Genomic DNA, 25,975 nt, shown 5'->3' with positions numbered 1-25,975 from the left:
ACTGGTTCACTAACAGATTTAAGACCCCCCCCCCCACCACCACCACCACCCTCCACCCTCACCCCTTTAATCTTCAGACTGAGATTATTGCGATTATTTCTAGTGATTGGTCGGTGGATAAAACGGATTGATAGTGATGACAGTGCAGGAGGATACAAAGAGCTCTGTGAGTCGAGACATCGCCGCTGAGCTGAGGGATGATGCAGGAGAGGAGGGAGATGGTACAGTACAGGAGGAGAGGAGAGGGCGGGGTTTTCCCTCCAAGATGAGGCAAACTAACTGAAAATTGGCTTCTTGCAGCCGGCGCATGTACTGTAGGCTGCACAGAGAGGAGGGAGGAGAGAGGATGGTGATGGAGGTGTGAGGAGCGGCTCTTCATCTCTTCATGTTATCTGACGCTGTTTGATCCTGCAGTGTCTTTTAATCCGCGGGCAGCTGCTGTTTGTTTGTGTGTTTTCTACAATTTTTTTTTTTGTATTATCCCGCTCGTTCTTATCTACTGTAACATCCATCACCACCATCTGTAGCCATGTCGGACTCTGAGGACATGACGGAGTTCGCCAGCATCGTGGAGCGGATCGAGCGCGGAGAGGTGAGTCCGTCTCATGGTCCGGATGATTTATGGTTCTTTTGACAGCAGCGGTCTGTCTGTCACCGCCCGGGCCGGCCTGCAGGGCTGCTGACTGTCAGGGGGGGTGGAGAGGGATGCTGACAAACCCACACCTCTGCCTAATCTACTCTATAGTATAGTCTATTTTAATCATATCAGTATACCAACACTATTCATCCTGTGTACATCACTGTGTTCTCTGTTCTATTATAACATCATCTGAGGTTCGCTTCTGTTCTACTAGTTGGACCCACACCTTCTCTCTGGTACTCTATTCTATTTCTGTAACAGGATTTCAGGTGTGTCCTTCTGCTGCTTCCTATTAATACAAAGTCTATTCAATTCAATTCTACTATTAATGCAATATATTAATATTTTATTATTATTATATGTAATTCTATCTATCTATCTATCTATCTATCTATCTATCTATCTATCTATCTATCTATCTATCTATCTACACTCTATTGTAATGAGTAATGAGGGCTGGCAATATGGACAAAATCAAATATCAATATTTTTGGCCAAATATCTCAGTTAATCAATCTATTTAGACAATATTGTAGGGATGACTATTGGTGCTTTCACAAAATATTAATATTAACTCCATGAGATTTTTGATAAGCAATCATTAGTAATGTGGATATAATGACTAAATCGATAAAGGCAAATAATTAGACACCTAGAACAGTTTAGGGAGTAAAGATTCAAATTAATCTCAAGACTCTGCAGTTTAAAAGTACTGATATAGCTGAAAAATTAGTCAATTAATTGAATAAGTCAGTTAAATGAAAATAAGTCACCAAGTGTGAGGGGTGTTGCGATATATCGGTATTGACCTTAACAATGAAATTTTAAGAATTAAATATTGATATGTTCACAATATACACGAGATGATGTTGTCACAATATCCCTCACTTCTTAAATGTACACTGTGTGCTCTTAATCAGTTACAGTTATGGTTTTGGACTCTCTCTCCATCTCCTTACACTATTTTGAGTGTAATTCATTTGCCAATAAAGAGACAAAACACACAAAATCACATTTTCTGTAGGTATCGCAATACTATCATTATCATGAATTATTTTGGTTACAATAATTGCGTAGTGAAAATCCAATATTGTGGCAACCCTTGTTGCCAACTGTTTTGATAATAAATTAATCATTTCAGTAATTTTTCAAGCAAAATTGTCAAACATTTGCTGGTTTCAGCTTCTTAAATGTAAGGACTTGCTGTTTTTCTTTGTTAGTAAAGGAAGAGTCTTCGGGTTTGGGACTTCTGGTTGGACAAAAGAAGGGATTTAAACACATCACTTTTGGCTCTGGAAAAATGTGAGGAGCATTTTTCACAATATTTTCACATTTTATAGACTAAATGATTAATCGATTAATCATGAAAATAAACGGTAGATTAATCGATAGTTGCAGCCCCATTTAATCTCAAATTTTTGTCTGTTCCATCATATTATTTTATATTATATTAAGTAGTAAGTAGTGATATACCCCCATAACTCTATTGTGAAGGGATCTGAGTTATTAATAGAGCTTTATCTGTTAAACAAAAAGAAAAACCCACGGAAAGACCCATGCATTCTCTTTTGTATTCTATTATATTCTACTCTATTCCGTGTCAAGCCTTCCTGGCTTTAAGGCACATAGGCTTTACTTCTATTCTGAGAAGAAAAAAAACGTGAACATAAAGAGTTTAATTAGAGGCTACAGTCGCTGCTGTGTTGGTATAGTTAGATAGTGCTGCAGGCAGATCACAGACTCATGTCAATATGTGGGACACTTGGCAGCAGCTGTGTGCTGAGACGGGGCACCGGGTTACTGAGGTGTGTATCTGTGTGTGCGCAGGGAGGAGGTCTTTACCCATTTCACCCATTTCAGACTGACAGAACATGTTGAAATGCATCTCTCCCGCTCGCACAATCTCTGACATTCATCCATTCATGCATGAGCTGTGTGTGTGTGTGTATGTGTGTGTGTGTGTTTCATGTTTCTGCTGAAAAAAAAAGAGCAGATTGCACAGTTGACTCAGTGGCCAGATACAGTTACTAAATTCAGCGATACTTTAAAATTTAATCAGGCCTGTCTTGCACAACGAGTAACAAGGTTTACACTTACCTCTGTTGTGTCAGACTGATCAGAGAGAATAAGCAAAAATAAAAAGGAAAAGTAAACACAGTAGAAAGATTATTTCTTTAGGCTACAATATCAACATACACAACAACACAACAACAAACTGTCCAGACATTATGTTCACTTGAGCATCCTTTTTGATCACACTTTGTGTTGACAGTCCAGCGTTCTAAAAAGTTGATATATTCTGTTACAAAATTTCTAACATCTGTGTAAAACAATAAAGTATATTCAAAGGATTTAAACTAGGGAAACATAGTCTGTGCATATATCATACAATTAACTTCTAAATATATATCAGTTTAACATTCTCTTTGATAATGTTTTGTTCCATGTCCAGGAAATGCATAGGTTGGCTATGGCGAAAAGTGAAGGCCAGACCCCACAGGTGAATAGGGTAAAGGTCAGGTCTTGACCTTAAAGGTCATTTTAATTTAAGGAGCCTTTCTAAGTCACATCATCTTTGCTCTGTGCTCCAAACAGTTGAGCAAACTTAGTACCCTGATCAACTTTCTCCTTCGCTGTTTCCTGTGCTTAGATATGCTATGTGGAAAAGAAAACCAAATTTTAAAGATGGTTAAAAGATGTTGCTGGGGCACCTGTAAAAGAGATATATTCAGTCTTAAGTTACCAAGAAAACTAGCTTGCTAATCTGCACCAATCATAATCTAGTTACTTAGCTAGTTATTTTCTTGCTAACTCTAGCTAGCTAATCACTAGTTGTTAAAATTGATGTAGACAGTTGACTGAGGTACCCAGCTTGCTCAAAGATTCATTTGTCACAAATACAATTAAAATGAGCACAATAAGATTCAGTCTCTGCATTTAACCCGTTTAATCCAGGGACCAACTCCAGTTCTAATGCTGCGTTGGAGACAGCGCTGGAGGTCAGAATTTCCCAAAATTTCAGAAATGAAATGATCAGCTTCTGACCTAAGGTGCCAAATGCTAAAATTTAACAAAAAACCTGGCTTACCATGGCAAATAAATTAGCTTCTTTGGCAAATGCACACACAATTTAACCTCCAGAAGCACATTCTTATGGCATAAACAGCACAGAGGAATGTGAGGACACCATTAAACTGAATATTTTATGCAACTTATATTGACATAAGACACTAATTTACATGCAGAACAGGTTTTATTATATGATAGTATGTATTCTTTTAGACCTAATGTGGTGCTGCCATTGTTGTTTGACACCAGGCAGTTTCTTCATCATAAAACCAAGGTTGATGGATTTGTTCTGAGTTCACAAGTAGGAACTCAGACTTTGACTGGCGTTCCCTTGTATTTTTTCTAGTTTTCTGGTCAGGGGTACTGACAGAAGAACTGACCTAGCATACATGTTTCAGTGGTGGGGGAAAATAGAAAACCCAGAGGAAACCCACGCAAGCACAGGGAGAACATACAAACTCCACACAGAAAGGCTGCAACCTAGGATTCAAACCTTTGCCTGTATTATCTATTGCTTTTAGAAACCTTTTTCTCTGAGAATGAAAATTGATCACATACTTTATAAATGATGCAGCCATTTGGATGTTTTAGCAGTGAGACAAATCCTCTCCTAGGTCCTGCACTGCAGGTACCTACAGACCACACCCACAGAACATTTAAGCAAAACATTTTACTGTTGAAAATCTGTCTACAGAATCTGGTCTACAGACGAAAATTAAGTTGCGTTCAGTGAGACTGATGCTGCGGAGCAACAAAGGTCCGTCTGAAACTGTCTGTATGTTCTGCTGCCAACAAATGCTGTTAGAAAAGTGAATGACTCAACAGAGTCCGCCCTCAGTGACTGTGCACTTTGGCCAGTAGATTGATTCAAACATTTCATCCACTTCAATCTGTGCTTCTGCAGAGTGTTAAAGAAATTACAGCTCCCTCCTAACCCCCCCAAAAAAGCTGTTACATGGTCCATTTTGTTCTTTAACCAAAACATTGTTGGGTTGACCTGCTAGGGGGCCTCAGTGTACAATAAAATGAACCGCAGAGCCACTGCAGCAAGCAATTAGCAGATCAGAAATCCTCCGAAATAATGGGAGGGAGCCTGACATTAGAGACTCTAAAGTGAACAGAAGTTAAAGCTTACACAGGACCCTTTGATAAACTAGAAAGATTAAGTGAGGGCCAAATACAGTAGCCTAGAGTCAGTCCAGAGAAACCTTGGTCATCTATTTCATACAAATGCTTTGCAAGATTGTGTGTGGAACATGAAAGCTTTGTTTTACACTGAGATTTTATGTACTGATATATATGTACTGCTCTCTGCAGGCCAAAACAACTAATGGAGTGACATAAGTTAGAGCGCTGATGCCCTCCCCTCCCTCATCCTGGGGGATGTATATATAGCAACATGCAGAAACCTGTGACCATCAGGTCACGTGGGAAAACAATTTTAGAAAGGCTTGGGATAATAACAACTTTGACAAAATTTGATTGTTGAATACATGAGAGACTATTAAAACCTCAAAAAAATGAATAAATAAAATAAAATAATAGACCTGCCTTTTGATGTTTTATCTAGAGCCATCATCAGGTCAAAGTTGTGTTTGTATACAACTTTGGTTTATAACCAACTATCTGCTAAACAAAATACATTCCTACTGGGGGAAAAAGGGGGGACTGAGTATGCTAGAATAAATATCTGTTCCAAAAAGTCTCGCCTCATTCTCCCCTTCCAAGCATGCAGGAGAATCTACAGTGGCTGCGAAAAACACAAAAGTCTGTGTGTCGAACCAGTGGTTAGTTTGTCCATCGTTGGGCTACTGCTGAGACATGGCAGTGCAACATGATGGATTCTGTGGACATCTTGGTCTCTTTGACATACTGCATTTGCACAAATTATGTGTTAGCCCACACTAAATCTTTTTCTGGGATACTAAATAGTACGGATCAAAGCAGCCACATGTCATACATGATAATGTTGACAATGTAATAAATTTACCATAATGCCACAGTAGAAGGACTAGTAAAACAGCAAGTTGTGTCTTAAAAGTGACAGATGTCAGGAATACAGCACTTGGAGATTCAATAAGGCCCCTGTATATGTCACAATGTACCACTGACCATTTGGGGGAGTCATTCTGGTACTTGAATGGAGACAGACACTCATCAACCCCTATTTCTTTATTTTTTCTATGTAATGACACCAATCACTGATCAGCAAAGACATAGCATGATTGTTTCAGCTGACTGCCCAAAATATTTGGGCTCATAATAGCTCAACAGTGATGCATTTTCTTATTTTACATGGCAAAGACCTCCAAACTTGGAAGGGGAGGGTGAGACAAGATATTTGCAATCTGCAAGCTCACTGCTAGCAGTACTTTTACACTGTGGCTGGCTGCTGGGGGGAATTTTTGCATTACAGTTGTTTCCATTCAAGAATACAAGTATTTATAAACATTTAGAAAATATATGTATAGAAATCGAAATCGTAAGCATAAGACATGTAATACATACACATAAATAGTGTACAAACAACAATAATGTTGAAGATGGGGATAAGTGTGTTAGGATGCAAGTATTATAAACAAAATTGTAGGTTGGATTAAATGCACAGTTTAAATAAATCAATGCAGTAATGAGGCCAGATCAACCAGTGTATTGCAGTACTGAATTATTATTATTATTATTATTATTATTATTATTACTATTATTATTATTATTCTTGTTGTTGTTGTTGTTGCACTGAATATTAAACAGTTGATTTATTTCACAAATAACCATACTGTTAGGTCAGTATTGCACATATGAACATATAAATGAATATAAATAATATATATCATATATTATGAAGGATAATGCAGATTTAACTGCATGCAAAACAGTGCTGACTCTCACCTTTAACAGATAAACAACTGATTTGGTGACCAGTTGGATTGATGACTTCCATAAAGTTTACGTGGTGTTCATGAAGGCAGCAGTAGTTCCTATGGAGATCCAGCCCCCTCCCCCCTCTCTCTCTCTCGCTCTCTCTCCCACACTGCCCCCTCCTGTCCCTCTCTCTCTCTCTCTCCACCCCCTCTGTGTGTGTGTGTGTGTGTGTGTGTCTCCGCCTGCTCTCACTGACTGCAGCGGCAGTGAAGCGGCTGCTGATTCACCACAGAGCTGCAGCCTCTCAGCAGCGTCACTCATTTAAATTCACTCAGCCGTCGCTGCCAGACTGTCGGCATCCTCTGCCCGCGTCCGAGAAGTTCAACAGAAAACAAACAAACGCCGGTTTAGGTGTTTTGTCTTTTTTTATTTTAACTCACACATTCAGGCTGATATTTTCTGCCTCATCATGACTGCAGAGATGCGGCGTGGCAGCACAACTGCGGTAAGTGTGAGAGGAGAAGGATTTGTGAGAAGATGATTTTCGGCTCGTCATTGTTTAACAGCCTGTAGCTTCTCTGCATATAAAGAGACCGAAACATTGTTAAAAGTTTCACCACAGTTACATGTAAACTACCACCAGCGTGCGTCCATTCATTACTTATCGAGTCATACTTTAATTGTTTCATGAAACAGTTTGAACAGACTTTTAGAGAGGCAGCCCTGTTTGTTTTCTCTTTAAACTTCCTCTATCCTTCTGGCTATTGTCTTTTTACACGTGTGGAGGCGTTTCTAACCAAATTAATGTTTGCTCAGGCACAAGGAAAATGTATTTGTTTTTTTTTTGTTTTTTTATCACACCACCTGAATGAAATGAACTAATCAGACGTTACAGATGGGAGGGCACCTTTCTCTTTGGAGCTTGTTGTAGAAATGTTGTTTATTCGTCTTTTAAGTGTTAAAACGTGAGCTGCTGGAATGATGTGTTTTACTGTTTGGTCTATATTTAGCTAAGCTTAATCCTGTCTTATGTAATGTAACAGAAACATGGTAAAGACGGCGTGGCTGGCTGTTATTGTGACTGAATCAGCTGCTTTTCATTGTAAAACTTGATGGTATGAAGAAAAAAATGTCCAAATTCTCTGATTTGATCCTCTGAAATGTGAATATTTTGTGGTTTGTTTACCCCTTTATGTCAGTAAACTGAATATCTTTGTGTATTGGACAAAACAAGTCATTTGAGGAATCACCTTGGCCCTGGTAACCATTTTTCACCATTTCCTGACATCTTATAGGCAACAACTAATTGATTAAATGAGAAAAATGACCACCTTATTTATTGACTAATAATCAATGACATTCATCAGTTGAAGCCCTACTCAGAAATACTCTGCCCGCCATACTTACCTGAGTCTGTCTCCTTGTAATCAGTTTCCCTCCTCAGTGACACAGCAAAATGTTGTTTCCACGGCTTACAATGCAGCGACTGGGCCCATTTTGGTTGCATTTAAAATGCCCAATACAATAATGTTTCATGAATCACAGACAGCTGCATCCTAGTCTCTAGACACTGAAACTGCGGAGTTTATTTCATACCAATCTGTGATGCCTTCTGTTCTTCTTCCATCTCTTGTTGGAGTGTGTTAAAGGGACAGTTTATCCCAAAATCATAAGTACACATTCTTCCTCTTATCAGTATATTTATCAGTCTAGATTGTTTTGGTGTGACCTGGCTATAGAGATGTCTGCCTTCTCGTGAATATAATCGAACTTGATGGCACTTAACTTGTGGTGCTCAAGGTGCCAAAAAATACATTTTAAACAACTTGACACCCGTGTCGCTTTACAGAAATCATAATCTGGTTATTCAAGATAATCCACAGACCTTGTTGTGAGCAGTTTCATGCAGGGATTGTTTTCTTATTACCAAACTACACCCATGACCTATATCACCACTCATGGGCAAAAAGTTACAGCTCAGCCGAGGAGGATGCCATTAATGTTTACATCTCACCCTGTCATAAGCACAAGCTTCTCTTCCGAGAGTAGATGCACACTTGCTTCTGTGCAGTGAGATTGTTGACAGGTGTGGTTTTGGGCATCAAGAAGCTATTCCAAGTAAGAATCTATTCCAAAATTACAACTGCAAAGGGATGATTAGAATAGAAAGAGAATGAATGATTTTGATTTTCGATTCTGCTTATTGATTGCTAAACAAATTTTGTTCATTTGTCCATTGTATATCATATTGTTTTGTTAAATTGTGAGTCTGCCATTATTCTCAGTTAACTATTCAGCTGTTGCTAAGTTGCATGACTAGCAGGTGAATAGCACAATAGCACTGTTGTCACAATCACCTCAATTTAGGAAATGCTATGCGACAAAACACTTATAAAGGGCAGGATACCTTCTATTGTGACACTGACATAACCCCAGTAAACCTCAAAATATTCAAGAAACAAGAAAAGAAACCACAGTCGTTCCTCTTAGCTAGCTGATGTTGGTTTAGCTCAGTGTTTCCATTGGTAACATTTATTTGTGGTAATTAGTGTCTGACACAAGAAAGCAGGAAGACACTCAAAGAACTGAAGTCAAGGATTGTTAAATTGCTAACCAGAATCACTAAAATACAAATGATACCAAATCCTACTCATGAACAAGAAGTTACAGCTCAGCCAAGGAGGACACCATAAACGTTTACAGCTGTGCTGTCACAAGCCTTTCTTCCTTGTGCACAGTGATATGGTTTGGTCGATGGTAGAAAGAAAATAGTTCCTTTATGAAACTGCTCACCTTGTTGGTCTGTGGATTATCTCAAATAAGGACATGATTTCTAGAGCGCAACATTGCTGTTGAGTTTTTATAATGAGTTTTTGGTGCTTTGAGCACCACAAGCCAAGTGTTGTAGTTCCACTATATTCAAGAGAAGAGAGACATCTCCAAAACTCAGTTACTCACATCAAAACAATCTAGATGGATAAATAGCAATACAGGTAAGAGGAAAATTATGTGTTTTTGATTCTGGAGTGAACTGTCCCTTTAAAGGTATGCTTAGAAATACTCTTCCTTTCAAATTTACCTGAATCTACCCTCCTAAAACCAATTTTCCCACCTCAGTGACACAGCAAAAATGTAATTTTCACAGCTTATAGTGCAGACAATAGGCCTATTTTAGCTACATCCGAAAATGTCCTAATAATAGGCTATTGTCTCAAGAATCAAAGACAGCTGTATCCTTTCCTCCAAACACTGAAGTGTGAGCTTATTCTGCTGTCTGTTCTTCTTCATCTCACGTTGACTGTGTTAAAGGATGACAGCAGCTGTGATTTTGCCTCATGCAAAAGTACAATTTATGCCAGTTTTCAGTAATCATGCCTCCGTCACCCCCAGGTCCCAATCAAGAACATAGAGAGAGAGCTGATCTGCCCCATCTGTAAGGAGCTCTTCACCCACCCGCTGATCCTGCCCTGCCAGCACAGCGTCTGTCACAAGTGTGTCAGAGAGCTGCTGATGCTCAACCATGAGGACTCTTTTGATGCCGGCTCTGAGTGCTCCCTGCCGGGCAGCCCCAGGTCCAGGGTGCCCTCCCCATCCATGGAGAGGCTAGACAGGCTCGTGAGATCAGGTGGGTCTCGGGGTAAGGAAACAAACTTAGACATTTTTCTGTAGATTTAATAAACATGTTCTTTCCAGGAGGGATTTTACTACAGTATGTACAGCTTAGTGCAGGGAGGTGGATCTCATGTTAAAAGCATTTCACAACAGCACGTTGAGGCATTAGTAAGGGCAGTGCTTGTGCTATTGTTGGGTCAGCCTGATTATGTGAGTTATGTGAGCTGATGGAGACTAATAATCAGGCGATGGTTGTGCAGGAAATGCAAGTATTAAATGCATCCGAGGCCATTTGTGATATTTCCAGGGAAGCAGTGTGAGGTTTATGTGCTAACTGTTACACTGTCTTCCTCCCAATGTCCTTGACTTCAGTTTTCTTTTTTTCTGTCATCTCTACATGCAACAGGTTACAGTGGCTGGAGCCTGGGATTTACCTCACAATAGGTTTCTCAAATAAGGAAATATGGTGTTACAAGGGCATTTGCGATTACCTAACAAACAAAAAGGATAGTGTCACTGGGAAGAGCATTTTAACAACCAATAAACAGACCTATAGCCAACACACATTTAATGTGATAATCTGTATTATTTGAGGTGGGACGAGGTTTAACGACCTGAAAAAAAGCTCCGCTACAAAAATCGGTATCAGTTTAAGTGTATGCTATATTTAGAGTATTTTCACTGCTTTACTTTGCCATCAAACAGTCTTTTCTGATGGTAAACTGCTGTAACGTAAGCCAGATATCGTGCTGTCTTGCTCAACCAGAATCCCTTGGCAAAATCAGTCATTTTACCTCACAGAACACAGTGGTTGCTGGACGACCACTGCCTCAGTCTTTTAGTTTGTTTCTGTTATTGTGTGACTGAATCCGAACTAACTATGAAGAACACTGTATTAACACAGTAATACAAGCAAACAGACTGATCGAGGCAGCAGTAGGCCAGCAGCTCCCTTGTTCTGCGAGATATACCAATGGAGTTTGGCTGTTAAGGTGAAAGGAATATTTGGCTTATATAATGGTGGTTTCCCATCAGAAAAAGCTTTTTCCTAGTAAGGTGAAGTGGTGAAAATATTCTAAATATAGTGTACTCTTAAATTGATGTTGTTTTCTTTCTTTTTCTTTAGGTGGCTAAAATACATTTTGCTGCTGACCCTGTCCATAGCATTTTATTTTTTAGCTTCCTACAGCGGTGTTCCTGTGGCGTCCCCAGTCTGGGGACATGCTGACTGCCATCTACTATAGAAAATACACTGACTTCATACAACTCCACCTTCAAATATGACAGACTATCCTTTTAACTTCAGATATTTAGCTCTTCTCTAAACTCTGCATTCAGACTTTAGGATTTACCCATTTTCAAGTCTTTTGTGTTTTCTATAAATAAGGAAGTATGTGGTTACAAATAGAAACTGAAGGCCATATTTTATTACCAAACAAACACAAAGGATAGTGCCAATATGAAGCGAACCTTTAGCCAATGCAAATTTAAGGCTGAGGGTGAATAAGCCCATTGAAACTCTGAACAATAAATGGGCCCAGCTTTATTGTATATGTGTTTTAATGTGGTTGCAGAAACAGCCTCTCCTCCTCCTCTGTCTCTTGTCCTAGTTAAATAAAAACAAACATAAAAATGATTTAATAATTTTACCACTCAGCCATAATATTGTCAGTCATCACTTCTTCCTCTCATACCGTCTGTGTTTACAGGCTTCATTAAAGAGACAGCAGAGCAACTTGACAAGCTGTAGTTTTTGTCTCCAGAGAGAAAAGAAATGTTGACAAGCTCTCTCAAGCCCTAATTGTCTCCACTGTCTGCCTCTACTGGCCCAGGGGCATCAAACATCCCCTTCAATCATGCATGGGCTCATGTATTCATTTGAAAATGTTTCAGGAACAGAGAGCAGAGTAGCTATCATTTTCACTCCACCTCTAATCGGATATTGAGGCGTGTGTGTGTCTGTGTGTGTTATGTACACGAGGGAACAAAGCACATCTGTAAGCTCCTTTAAGGCATTTTAAGCTGAGCTGGAGGAAGGGAAAGCTGTGGTTGCAGGGGCGGGGCAGCTAAGTTAACTTGTCACAATATTTTTATGTTGTCTGCTAAACACATGGCACCTCTGCAGCCAAGCTCTAGCAGGTCAATGTCTAAGTCTTGAAAACAGCTCGGAGGGACACAAGGCTGCCTTTCTGCCTTCTGAGAGCTCTGGGCTACGTGCCATTTCCATAAAGATGCTGTCTCATTTGTACTCTTGTCCACTCTTTTCGACAAAACCAGAGTTTTGTCCAACTTCCATACTACATGCTAATTTTAAGCAGGTTTTGGGTGCTCAGACTATTTGGCTTAATTTTGTCACTTTTGCAGTCTGAACGGTCAGTATGCATACTAAAAACATTACATATGTGAGTTAACTGTTGATACAGACTATTGTGTCACAATTCAGTGCAGAAAAATAAATAGGGGTGCTTCTTGATGATGAAACTGCTACAAAAATATCTACATTTTGCTGATGTTATTATACAAATGATTAACATATTTTACCATTTTATACTAAATGCAAAAACTGTATAGTATGACAGTTGGTACTCTATGATAATTAGTATGGAACTGGGACACAACTTGGCAGTCAGGATATAAATTTCCACTATATCACTGACATTAAACATTTTATGTGTGCTTTAAGCTTTTAAATGCATTTTTCTGTTTGGTGCTGAAAATAAACACTAATGCATATTCAGTAGCTGAGTCCTAGATCCATATTGCACACACATTTTAAGCAGCTTCTGAACATGTGGTTAAAACACTTGATTTTTGATCATGCATTGATTTAGACTAATGCACAAAGGAAATGTAGGAGCTGCTCACAGCTGGAAAAAAATTACAGCTAATTGTGGATGGTGATGGAAAAAAAAAAAAAAACATAAAGCGGCAGTTTGACGTCCAGTGGTGTAAGTATTGTAGAATTTTTTGTTAGTATGAACTACTACGTATGTTGATTTCTTGTATGCTAACAAAAATTGTATACCATAATGTAGGGATGTAAACATACCAAAAGCTCATTGATAACCTCATGATAAATTTCCAACTATGACAAATTTGTTGGAGAGAATGTGGCCTAGGATGTGTCTCTTCCCACAGTTCAAGTCTATTGGGAAAAGGTTAAAAAAAGGAAATGGGAGACATTCTGAAACTAAACAGACAATTTGAACCACATCAGTTGATTCTTGGCAATGTATCTCTAGAGGGGTTGGGGAAAACAAATTATATATGCTCAGAACTTTTGTGTTAGAAAAATGATTTTAATAAACTTGCTTAAAACTCATCCACCTGCGTTGGAACAGTGGACCCAAAGACTTTGTCTTTGGCACTGAATGTCAGTAGCAGCCCTTTTGTAAAATACAGTAATACATTAATTAACCATGTAATGTAGTGGTTTATATCTTCACAGTCCAGTACGGTATTGAAACATTTTTTATCACGACGTTCTGTATATTGTTACATCCCTTATGCCCTTATGAAGTGTATAGTAGACTTCCAATGCAGTTAATTTGTTTTAGGGATTAAGGATACAGCAAGTAATTTCCTTTAGTCAGATGGTTTACATCATGTGTCGAATCAATAGCTCGTAGTATATTAAACTGTATGACATTTGGTGTATGCATTTCACTAAGATGCCACAAAGCCTTAGGAGAACACTGAGAATCTGACCCAGAGATAAAAAGATCCCCACAAGTACGGTGAGGTGAACTACTTTTTGGGAGCTATTCAGCCATTCATGGTTCAAAACCACTGAGACAGGGCTCCCAAACACAGCCTCCCTCATTCAGACTCCCTCATTTCAACCTGAATGAGTTCATTCTTCACTGGCAGGACTGCATCTGTTGACGTAGGAAATAATCAAATCCTGCCTTTGAGTAAACAAATCTCACGCCTTCCTGAAAGCCTGTGTGTGCACAAGGACAACGCTCTTCTATATGCATATTCTGTGATCGTGAATTGATGCACTTTATTTTAAGTCTGCATTTCATTTTCTGTTAATTTAGAAGAACTGTACATTTTTGTGGTCAAGATGAACTATTCGCGGCTTTTGTACATGTGGAATTCCCCTGGGGATTATTCAGTAAGGTTGTTCCCCATGTTAAGTGCATTTAATCAGCAGATTACAAAACACAAATTCTCTGTCTGTTAAGAATATTTGAGAAAACCTCGAAGTACGTTATGTGCACATTAACACCCGAGCAGTAAAACTGAGTGATTCTGCCAACCGCCTCCACCACTGGGAGATCAGATCATTGGTAGCCATGGTGACACAACCTGCCTGTAAGGAATGAATGAGGGATTAGGTGAAGGGAGAGAAAGAAAAGACTTAAGGCTATATTTATCAGTGTGCAGCTTGGACAAGCCTGCTGTGCTTGGACAGAGGAGGGCGGTTACTTAAACTTCATCAGCATTGTTTCTCCCAACTTCATCTTATTTTATGTTACTGGGGCTCAAACTGTGCATGAAGCATTTTTATGTTTAACAGCTAACTCTTGTCAAGTGCACTCCAAAGCTGGTGTAAAGTGTTCTTAAAGGAATAGTTTAGCATGTTAAAAAAAAATATTCTCATTATTGTTCTTGATGGCAGTTCAGGGACTTCTGCTAAATACTAGACTAAAACTAGGCTACAGCCAGGAGACGCTTGGATTATCATTGTAACGGCGGGAGATTTACTGTCTTAAATTTGTAGTAATTTTTGAAACGATGGGTCATTGATTTCAGAACAGAAGGCTACTTATTTCTAATTTCCTAACCATTGTTTTTGTCAGTGGAAATGACAACTCATGCTAGCAGATTTTATCAACTGTAGCTAGCAAGGTAATTAAGCTGATGCTATCTCAGTGAGTTGGTTAAGAAATGGCAATTCGTGAGTATAGTTTATGTATTCTGATGTATTTCAGTGATCAACAGGCGTAACATAACGCTGGAGGCAATCTAAAAAATGAAGTTTGATTTATGTGTGGATGATAGTCTTGTATGAAATTGTTTGATTCAAGCCTATGCAAGCATATCGCATGTCATATTTTGTGTTACAGGAAGAAAACATGCTTGAATTTGATAGAAGGATACAAAGAATTGTATTTTTCTGGGTTTTTGAGGTATACATTGTTAAATGGTGCACAGTATGAATGAGGATATGATCTAAAAGCATTAAAAAGCCATTTTCCAAATGTGCTGGAGTCCTGTTAAAGGGCCTTAAATATGCAGTTGACGGAGCGTACAAGTTATAGCCATTAAAGGCAGAGGCTGAAGTGCCAAAGTGAAGCAGTTTAGTAAAGGGTCGATCAAGTTGTATTTAAGTTCAATCTGTACAAAAACTGAAGTGTAAAAGGTAGTGGTGCTGGTAGGATGATGTTTTACCCTTATGGACAGAGCTAAGCTAGCTGTTTTTTATCCATTGCTAAATTAGCTAAGCTAACCTTCTCCTGGGTGTAGCTTAATATTCAATACACAGACATGAGTCCTTCTTCATCTAACTTTCAGCAAGAAAGCAAATATTTCCCAGAATGCCAAACTATTCCTTCATTGTAAATTGTAGGCTGCAGCCTGTTGGGGGATATCTTACAAGTACACAGCAATAGTATTTTTATGAAACAGTTGTTCACCTCTGAAAAGTTGTCAAATTCAGTTTAAGTTGCATGGATTTCTGGGCAATTACAGACCATGTTTGTTCACAAGTGCACAAATCAAGAGTTAATTGTACTTACATAACTGTTCACGTCATGTATTAATAACTTTTTACATCCTGTATGTATATTTTAAACACTGCATTAGTTTATTTCTTTTAACAAGTTCGCCTTCAGTTTATTTTTGCGTTGGCTTTGTTTCTCCAATGTCATGATGTTTAAAAAGAATAACTGGTTTTCACACGTCACTTCACGTTATGTATCGTTTCATTTTTCTTGTTGTTCTCACCTCACTTCTCTGTTCATTGCTTGCAGCCACAGTGCGAAGGTCGTTTGGAAGTCGAGGTAGACGCGGCCTCCGTGTTTTGACTAGCTGTAGTAGTGAGTATAGCGTTACTAGAACCCCTGTGAAACCCTAGTTTGGTTTTACCTTTTCTCTACTTAGTCTACCTTAGCCCTGTCAACACGACCATACAAACTCACACCACTGCTTAGGTATAAAAAGATTTTTTTGGACATGATAATAACTGAAATAAAAATGCAGAACCTCTTAAAAATGTCCACTGAGCATAAAAGTGATTTGCTTTTTCAATCCAGATTTACAAGGCATTTAAAGGTGGTGGTAAGAAGAGCCAAATGCCTCAGGTTATTCTTGATCGTCCTTTTTTCAAACGAAGATGAATCAGCATATGGTGAGGCTGACTGTTTTTGCCAGGACACTCTTCAAAAATATATATTTTTTTTATCTCAATGGGACTTCAGTCCTGGTTAAATAAAGGTTAAATGAAAAATAGGAGAGTAAAGCAGGAAAGATGAGGTTTGAAGAGAGGTTAAGTCTTTGAGAGGGAGGCTGGCAAGTGCCAAAAAGGAACTGAAAGACTGAAATTAGTGAGAAAGGGGTGAGGATGTTTCCTAGGAGTTGAGCTGGGACAGGAATGTGTAGTGTCCGGGACCCCCGTTGCGTTTGTGTGTGTGTCTCCGTACACTAGCTAATCTTTGCATTCATTTCATAAAAAACACGGTGGCAAGTAAATGAGCTTTATTGAGCAGGAGAACTGTAAGTCTCTGTTCTTTCTTGAGTTGAGTTAGGTACACATACTGAAGGAAAACCTACAATATGTTTGGACTTGTTAAGATTCTTAACTGTCTTTTACTGACTGATGCTTGTGTGCCTTTAGGGTGCTGTTTATGCTTCACTCAACAGTCATTAGTGTTTGAGAAACAGTTTATAAGAACATGGACCTGTTTCAGCTTACCTCTAATCATTTTGGGTATAATGACTTGAGTGAATGCGTGAATAAAGTGTCAGATTGCTGGCCAAGTAAAACAAGATTGAAAACTGTTTGACATGCTCAGTGGATGTTTCTAAGAGAAGTGTCATTTTCTACTGTTTGAAGAGGGGGAAAAAAACATACTAATCCCCTCAAAGACCAGATTATTATAGGAGCTACCTATAAATTAAATACAATAATAACAATGTAATATTTAAAAATTAAAATCAGGAGAAAATAAGGGACATTCAAACCTTAAAATAGGGCTGCACTAACAATGATTTGTTAATTTTAAACCTGGGGTTGTTAAACTCTGAATCCAAGGCAGAATAAATTAGATTCAATATTATGCAGAGCTTTGTTGCACAGTTATAAACTAATCAATGTTTACATCAATAAACTTGGATTTATTAAACAGAGTTTAATCAGGATAGAAGTGCTTGCTTACCCAAATAAAATATAATGAAATGAATTCAATGAGTGCTCTAGTCAGTATAAAAGAGGTTAACTTTTGGCTTCTCTGTAGTCCTTAAAGCATTAAATTGTTTGCTAGTTAGCTAATAAGTAAAGAAAATTTTATACTGTTTGCTAGTTACCTAAAAAGTTAACAAAATGTTACAGGTTTGCTAGCTAGTAAGTTAAAATGTTATATTGTTTGCTAGCTTGCAAAAGGTTAAACCTAGCCTAGTAATTCTGATGGCTCGACAGAGAAGCTTATTTCCTCTCCCTTGAGAAAATTTTGGTGATACAAGATCCATGTTTGGTGCAACATAATTTAAGGTTAACTCACGATTTAATTGGATTTAAAAAATGATTCCTTGTTGGTCCATCCCAGCCTATGTGGAGTTTATATTTGGATAAGAAATTAGAAAAAAAATCTCCTATTTATTATTAGATTTTTATACATGTATATAAAACCAACAGGGAGCCACTGACAGTTCAAGCATCAAACTGTGTCTGTAGATTTGTGCAGGAAAAAAAAAAACAAGCCCCTTTTGCTCTGCGATGACTCGTCAGTTTCTGCCTTCGACTCTGCAGATCCACAAATCAACAAACACTCACATACACACGTTGCTGCAGGCATCTGCTGTCTGCTTCGTATTCACTCACACCTGCTCTCCTGAACAGAGTTAAGCTAAGTGAGTCAATGTGCAGTGTCCCGACACGCTCTTTGACTCATGACACACACATGTCCTGATTCTCTGTGCAGAGTCATTCATTGGTTTATATCTGAAGGATTTTGGTCAAATTTGTCCTTTCATTCACTGACTTAACTTGTCTTAACAAGACCCTGTCACCTTCATCACCATCATCAGACTAAGTTTTTCATCATAGTGTCACGCCACGATGTTACGTTCACCTGTGTCATATGAATTCAGGTAGGACGTGTAATCCAAGTGTGGCAAACAAAGCTCAGTAGTTGAGTTAGTTGTCAGATCACGGACAGATGTAGCCTGCAGGCAGCAAACTGTCCCTACACTGTCACAGTCTTCAGTTCTGCTCACGTCACACGGCTTGCACATGCTCACACATCTTGTCTCACATAGTTTATATGTTTGCTGTTCTGCCACTGCTTTTTCCCTCAGCTCCTCCTTTTTCTTTGCAAAATGTTGTGTTGAAATAGTTGTCCTGTATTTTGCTTACTTGAGGAGTGTTTGATTTAATTTTCCAGGTCCTCGGAAACGAAGTGGAAATTCTGGCTTTCAAACTGAGATAAATCCAGCACTCCTCGGTTCCCCTGTCCCCCAAAAACGTGAAGCAATATTTTTGTTTGTTTTGCCTTGTGGTTGACTTCAGTTTGCTGGCTTTATCCGAGTGTGTGGTAACAGTGTTTTGCAGTCCCCATTGCTTGCGTCTGTGATGTGACCTCATATTACTGTGTTTGCTGCCTTGTTACGATGGTGCTGCATCAGTAACAAGCACAATATTGTAAGAAACTCTTGAAAGCTGTGATGCTTTAAGAGGAGATGTGTTGTGAAAAATAAGTGTTGATGCATTGAACTGGACATTCAAGTTCAATTGCGGGACATTTTTATGTAAAGCTTTGGTTAAGTTCTACTTTCCAGTGTAATGTTATTTGTTATTCACACTAATTATGTTATTTGAAGTGAGGTTGTATGAGGTACTTATCAATAGTCAGTGTATTAGCTACAGTAGATGCCAGTCGACATGCCCCCAGTTTGGAGAAGCAGAGAGGAGTACCAGCACCGCAGCTAAGCAATGTGGACAGGGTCAACAGCAGAAGGTATTTCAGCTACTTAATAAATCAATGTCAGTTTAATTGTATGCAATATTTATAATATTTTCATTGTTTAATTTTGCCATCAGACAGCCTTTTTCGATGGCTAAAGTTATACAAGCCCAGTATCACTCTCTCCAAACAAACCAAACTCTATAAGCAAAATCATTCATTTTACCTCACAGAACATGGCAGTTCCTGGTCTCCTGCTGCCTCAATGTGTTTGTTAGTTAGTTTGTGTTATAGGCTCTTTTAAATTACCCATAATAACACAAACAAGCTAGCACATCAAGGCAATGATAGACCAGTAACTCCCAGGCTCTGCAAGGTAAAATTAGTCATTTTGCACATGGAGTTTTGTTGGCTTGGAGAGAGTGATATTTGGCTTCTATAAAAACAGTTTTCCATTAGAAAAGGCTGTCCTATGACAAAATTCAATGGTGAGAGTACTCTAGATTCTTAATTTCCATGCAGGTGCCCCTCTCTGCTTCTCCTAACTGGGTGTGTGTTGACTGTTATCTACTGTAGGTAATACACTATTGATAAGTGCCTCATTAAATCAAATAATCATCAAATAATCTGATCTATCCCTTTTAATAGTGGTTTGTCATATTTTTTTTCTTCTTGATCACTCATGTTAAGGAAACAAAATCATTTCCTTTATGTCCAGATCATTGTGAGCACTTAAATCCTCCTCACTCACTCTTGTGATAAATGTTGACTGACTTGCATTCTAAATCTCATACAAACAGTGTATTCTCTATAAGCTCCGAGGATGCCATCTTTCCCATGACTCTCCTGCATCCCATCACTCTTCAGTCTGCCCCAGTGATCTTGGAAAGTCTCTCTCCTTGGATTTCTTTCCCTGTGTGACAACTGCTCAATAAACTGCCTGTATTAATGTGAAACATCCATGTCTTTATGGAGTAGTGGTCACTGTGGAAAAGAAGTACAAAGGGAGACATACTGAGGCCCTGTTTGTGAAGGCATTCTTAACTATCAAAGGCATTTTTTGCCATAAGATCATACTTGGAAAGTCCATGCAGATGATGTAATGCTGCTTTTGTGAATCTCGGCCCAGAGTCTGGTGAACACAACTGGGGGTTCACGTTTTTCAAAGCCCTTATTTGACTCTAAACTATCCCTTCAGTGTAATTATAAGTTAAAGGACATTCTCGTTCATGTGCAAGAGTAGGGCTTCAGACAAGATTGAAAACTGGGTGACCCAAGGCTATGAATCCACATTACACATGATCTTTTCTCACTTGTTCCCCTTCACTCTCCCCCAGGCTCCATCTCGTCCCCGGGGTGGCGCAGAGGGTCTGTGACTCCCCGGGTCACCACCATCCCGTGCCCCGGCTGTCAGCATGACATTGACCTCGGCGAGCGCGGCATCAGCATGCTGTTCCGTAACTTTACTCTGGAGAGCATTGTGGAGCGCTACCGCCAGGCTGCCCGTGCGGCTGTTGCAATCATGTGTAACATCTGTAAGCCTCCGCAGCAGCAGGAGGCCACAAAGAGCTGTATGGACTGCAAGGCGAGCTACTGCAACGAGTGCTTCAAGCTGCACCACCCCTGGGGCACACCCAAAGCTCAGCATGAGTATGTTGGTCCCACCACGAATTTTAGGCCCAAGGCAAGTACTGTTAACTTCCTATTTTTCTTTTCTCTTATTTATCCGTTATTGCTTAAAGACAAACAAGATTTTTCTTCAGTTGGACTATGAACACTTCTCAGCAGATAAGTTGTCACGAGACAAAGTTAAACAGTAGCATTTATGGATTTGTCATTGCTCAGCCTTTAAATGGTGATTTGGAATGCTTGATAAGGAATTAGATGAAGACGGAAATCTGTCACTCTCTGGGTTTCCAGATCATTAATTGCCGGTCAGGAATGTCTGGCATTCATTGTAGTTTGCACTTTGAGTAGTCCACTTAATAGCTTAAATTTTACAAAAGACACATTCATGCAACTGTTCCCAATTTGACATAATCTAATTAAAATACACAGATCAGCTACAGCATTAGAACCAGTGACCAGTTAAGGGAAGAACTTTGATCATCTTGTTATAGTGGCACCTCAAGGGGCCACTTTGACATAGACAAGGCAAGATGACTGGGTCAGAACATCTTAAATCAGCAGCTCTTATTGGGTATTCCTAGTATGCAGTGGTTAGTGTTTGCTAAAATTGGCCCAAGGATGGATATCCCGTGAACTGGTGACAAGGTCATGGGTGCCCAAGGCTCACTGATGCAAAGGCTAGCCTGTCTGGTGTCCACAGAAGTGCTACTGTAGCACAAATTGCTGATAAAAAAGTTCATGCTTGCTGTGATAGAAAGGTGTCAGAACACGTTGAGGCCTTTTCCACCAACAAGGAACCGGCCCCGTTTTGATTCAAGCACCTAATTTTGAACAGTTCTGAACATTTCCACCAACAATAAACTGGCTCTGAACCTGAAAAGTTGTATCCAGTTGGAACCCAAAAGTAGCAGGATTTCTTTGGGAGCCAAAGCAGGCATTTCATTTTCTCTTAATGATATCCCTGATTATAATTCTTTCAAAACTGGTGGAAATGCAGGCTGGTTCACTTAGTAGGACCAAGGTTCCATGAATCTTGAACAGAACCAGTTCAAGAACCAAAGTTAATTTGGTGGAAAAGGGCCCACAGTGCATTGTATGGGGCTGCATAGGTGCAAACCGGCCCATACTGACCCCAGTCTTCCTCCAAAAGCACCTACAATGAGAATGTGAGTGTCAGAACTGGACAATGGATCAGTGTGTCTATGAGGAGTTTAATTCATTATATAACACAGTTTTCTCTACATCATCCTCTATGATTCTCAATCAGTTATCTGGGAATGTTTTAAAAATGTGAAATGTTGTTGTTAAACCTGTGTTACTGCCCTTATCAATACAATGCATTGAATTTTCCAGTTGTCGTTATCCAAGACAGCATTTAGCTGTTTGCTTGTTAAGTTCTGGTGAGGATCTTGGCAGTAAAAAAAGTGCTGATTTAAATTCTATTTTAAGATGCTTCAGGAAATGGCTCACAGAGAGCTGTCTTGGTTCTTTTAAGTTTATGTCATCTTCCTCTTTCACTTCAGCTAGTTTTGATCACTGTAGAGTTAGAAGACCTTTAAAATACAGTTAAGTGTATGTATATGTGTATTATGCCTGTGATTTTAACACACTGCTGTTCTGTTGAATATCTCAGGTACTCATGTGTCCAGAGCATGAGATGGAGAAGGTGAACATGTACTGTGAGGTCTGCAGACGACCCGTGTGTCACTTGTGCAAGCTGGGAGGATCCCACGCCAATCACAAAGTCACCACCATGAGTAGTGCCTACAAGATCCTCAAGGTACCACATTCAGTTACTCTTTATGAGAAGACAGGTCAGCTAGTTGTGAGTGTTGGCAGGGGAGGGGGTCAGTTAAATACACTGGAGTTTTTTTTTTTGGTGTTATCTGTGATGACTGAAGAGTAATTTGGACTGTAACACAATACTGGCTTATGATAACAAGGATTACGCTGAGCTTGGACACAAAGCCACTGCTAGCCGAGACTTGAAATATAGATGTCACAAAAAGCTTTACAAAAACATAGAAGAGCACACAAGAGACTACACAACAGACATTAAACATTAAATAATAAAACAAAACAGAACAGATTCGGCAAAAGCAAGTCTAAACAGATGGGTCTTGAGCTGCTTTTTGGAGGTGTCAACAGTGCCCACAGATCACAAGTCCAAAGGGAGAGAGTTCCTCAGTGTAGAAGCTACAACCTCAAAAGCACAGTCTCCTTTTGTCTAGAGCCTGGAGTGATGAACAACCAACAGACCCCGATCAGAGGACCTCAGATTCATGCTGCTATAATATGGTGGCAGTATCTCTGAATTTAATGGAAAGTCAGTGTTAAGACGATCAGGATTGGTGTTTCATGACATCTTTTGGAGGACTTGATGGCACCAGCATTTTGGACCACTTGTAAACGGTGAAGACAGGTGAAAATGGAATTGCAGTAAGCAAGATGGGACAAAATAAAGGCATATATAATCATTTTAGGACTACTGTGTCCATAGCTGAGCTTGAGTTTAGTGACATGTCTAAGCTGATAGACACAGGAGCGAACCAAACAGTTAACATGCACTCTCTTATAAAACAATTAAAAAGCTTTTATTGGCACAGCCTGATCATGTTAGAGTTAAACATTTGTTTTAAGGTCTTACATGACCATGTCATGATAATAACAACATTTTAATACTTTTACTGGAGTTTTTGTAATTTTGTCAAATCCTCATTTAAAATTGGCTTTGTTTTCCTGTGATGTTAAACACTCTCTTTTAAAATATCAGATGAATACCTTAAGTTTATGTAAGGAGTCCTTCAAGGCAGATTGATCCTCAAAAAAATCAGCTTCATGTCACTGGATTTATAAAAATACATTTAATTGCCTTTTGATGAGTAATGTCTTAACATTTGGTGGGATTAGTGTTAGGTCATGGTTAAACTATTCAACAAAAAAACCTTAAGAGCAGTTTTTTTTTGTTGTTCTGTACCACACACTGACTGGTCCCTGAATCTCTCATCTCCTGCTGTAATATTAATGCCTGACCTGTACCTGTGCTGGCATGCACCTGACCACAGATATCAATCTCTTTTGTTTGGAAACTGAAACCCATCCTTGCTAACTGGGTTAAAACTAATTGGTATCACGTGTGGTCATCAGATTGTTTCCACTCCCCTAGAATTAATTTTCAATCAGTTTGAGTGTTTGGTTTAGCTTATGTGAAGACAAAAATGTCAAGAGATGTGTGTTTTAGGACTGTTTGGTTGCTATGACAGCTCCAGGCAACACAAAACCACATCAAATCTTTAACAGAATGGGTATTAAGTGAAATATATCAACATGTAATTTAATCTTGTTGGCATGATGTCCAGGTTAGTGTGCGTCATGTTCGGTGGTTCAGCAAGTCAAGGCACAATCTGTGTGAAATTCAATCTGTTGGTCTGTGTTGACACAAACACTGTGGTACTTAATATTTAATGAGACCATTTGTTCCCCATAATTTTGTGTGCATTGTATCTTCAAATTGTTGGAAGATGTATCAGATGCTTGAACAGTCCAGGAAGCCTTCGTCAGCCAGGATGTGGCATGGGTTTCAATTACTTTCAACAGTAATGCACTGTCATATCATTGTGCTACTAAAGTGATGTTGTTTGACAGACTGCAGCTACTGAAACAAGCTCTCATCCTGTATCATTCAAGGTCACAGAGGACACTCTGCCTGTGCCCAGAACTTATAATCAATTAGGAAATGCAACCTAGAGTAGGATGAGAAGAAAACGTTGTGACCAGGCCTGGAATTTCATCATTTTAGGGGTCCACTGGGCCTTTGGGGTTGTCAAGTCACTGGACTCATTTGAAGATGTGGATGGGGAATCTGAGACTAATGTTACGTTTGTTAACATTAATGTTACAAACATTAGGCTACAATACTCCTTAAGGTCATAGCACCTATTAGACCACTGGGTCAGCTTATTTAACATAGTGATGTACAAGCAATGTGTAACATTATAAACATGTGTTGAGTTTCTGTCTTACTCGTTCACTAATTTATCAAACTGTAGTCATAAAAAGCCTGATTTTCCAGAGATTCAGAAAAAAGGCTAGAAATCAAAGCCAGTACTGGTTATTTGTGTAGCGTTTCACTTGATGTTAATAAGAATTCAGAATGTAAACAAAAAACCCAGGTGTCTAAAAACTGGAGTGACAGGAAAAAGGCAGAGGAGAAAACGGTGACATCAGCTGGGGGGCGGGGCATCAGGGTCACTGTGGCCTCAGGGTACATCAATTTTGAGGGGCAAAAGGCCAAAGTGAGACAGCCATGGCCTTCGTGGCCTCCATGAAATTCCCGTCCTGGTCGTGACACGTGTTTGAGCTAATGTTTGGAAATGTGAGCACATGATGATGACGATGCTTTATTGCTTTATTGTCAGAACAAGTCTAAAATGTATCTTGCATCACAGCTGTTCTAGTTGCAACATCACAGAAAGACAAAAACTAAGACAATTAACAAAATACATCGCATTACAACCACAGAAGACAATATTAAGGGTCCTTCAGTATACATTTGATCTGGGGTTGAGCTCCATATTTTTTTTTGGGACTGACTGGTTTACCAGTTTAACCTTAATAAAATGTGGGATCCCGTATCTCTGGTTTGATGGTAACAGTCTGCATATAATGTTCAAGACATGGTATTGATCAGAAAAAAAATGTTTTTGGCCAGCTTTAATATGTTTTGGTAGGATGATCCATAATGTTTCTCCGGTGGTTAAAATCTTTGAACATATTTTCAGTTGGTGGAGCAGTTATGACTTCAAAGTGTTGGACAAACACAAAACAAGAGTTTGTCTGCTTGCTTCAAAAGACCTGAGGCAGCGGAAAAAATTAATTCTACATTAGTAGCAATTGATAAATCCCACTCTATCCCTTTAAAATTTTGTTGTGATTTTTGATGAGCAGGTAAAGAGTTCAAGAGATGTATCATAAATCAATTTTTATCTCATGCTGATTTAGGGAGAGTAATTTATGCCTTTATTTCATCTTATTT

The 25,975-nt window shown here is 39.1% G+C and overlaps 1 protein-coding gene across 5 annotated transcripts in view; it reads left to right on the top strand.

Moving 5' to 3' along the window:
* The first annotated feature begins 269 nt into the window (after positions 1–269).
* Positions 270–25,975, top strand: part of trim36 (tripartite motif containing 36) — a 49,600-nt gene continuing 23,894 nt past the window's right edge. Inside the window, exons 1-5 of one of the 5 annotated variants that reach the window (XM_084728741.1) lie at positions 270–592; positions 9,962–10,196; positions 16,165–16,230; positions 20,649–20,995; positions 22,574–22,720. In XM_084728741.1, coding sequence (XP_084584867.1) covers positions 530–592; positions 9,962–10,196; positions 16,165–16,230; positions 20,649–20,995; positions 22,574–22,720 — 858 coding nt within the window. In that variant the 5' untranslated portion in view covers positions 270–529. Of the gene's footprint in view, positions 593–6,816; positions 7,077–9,961; positions 10,209–16,164; positions 16,231–20,648; positions 20,996–22,573; positions 22,721–25,975 lie in introns of those variants that run through there. The other 4 variants (XM_084728742.1, XM_084728744.1, XM_084728743.1 and 1 more) reach the window with 4 other exon arrangements.

This window comes from Lutjanus erythropterus, chromosome 10 (genome assembly GCF_056507025.1).
Source record: "Lutjanus erythropterus isolate fLutEry1 chromosome 10, fLutEry1.hap2, whole genome shotgun sequence".
NCBI lineage: Eukaryota > Metazoa > Chordata > Actinopteri > Lutjaniformes > Lutjanidae > Lutjanus > Lutjanus erythropterus.
Note: the sequence above shows the minus strand (reverse complement) of the source record. Positions and strands in the feature narration are given on the sequence as shown.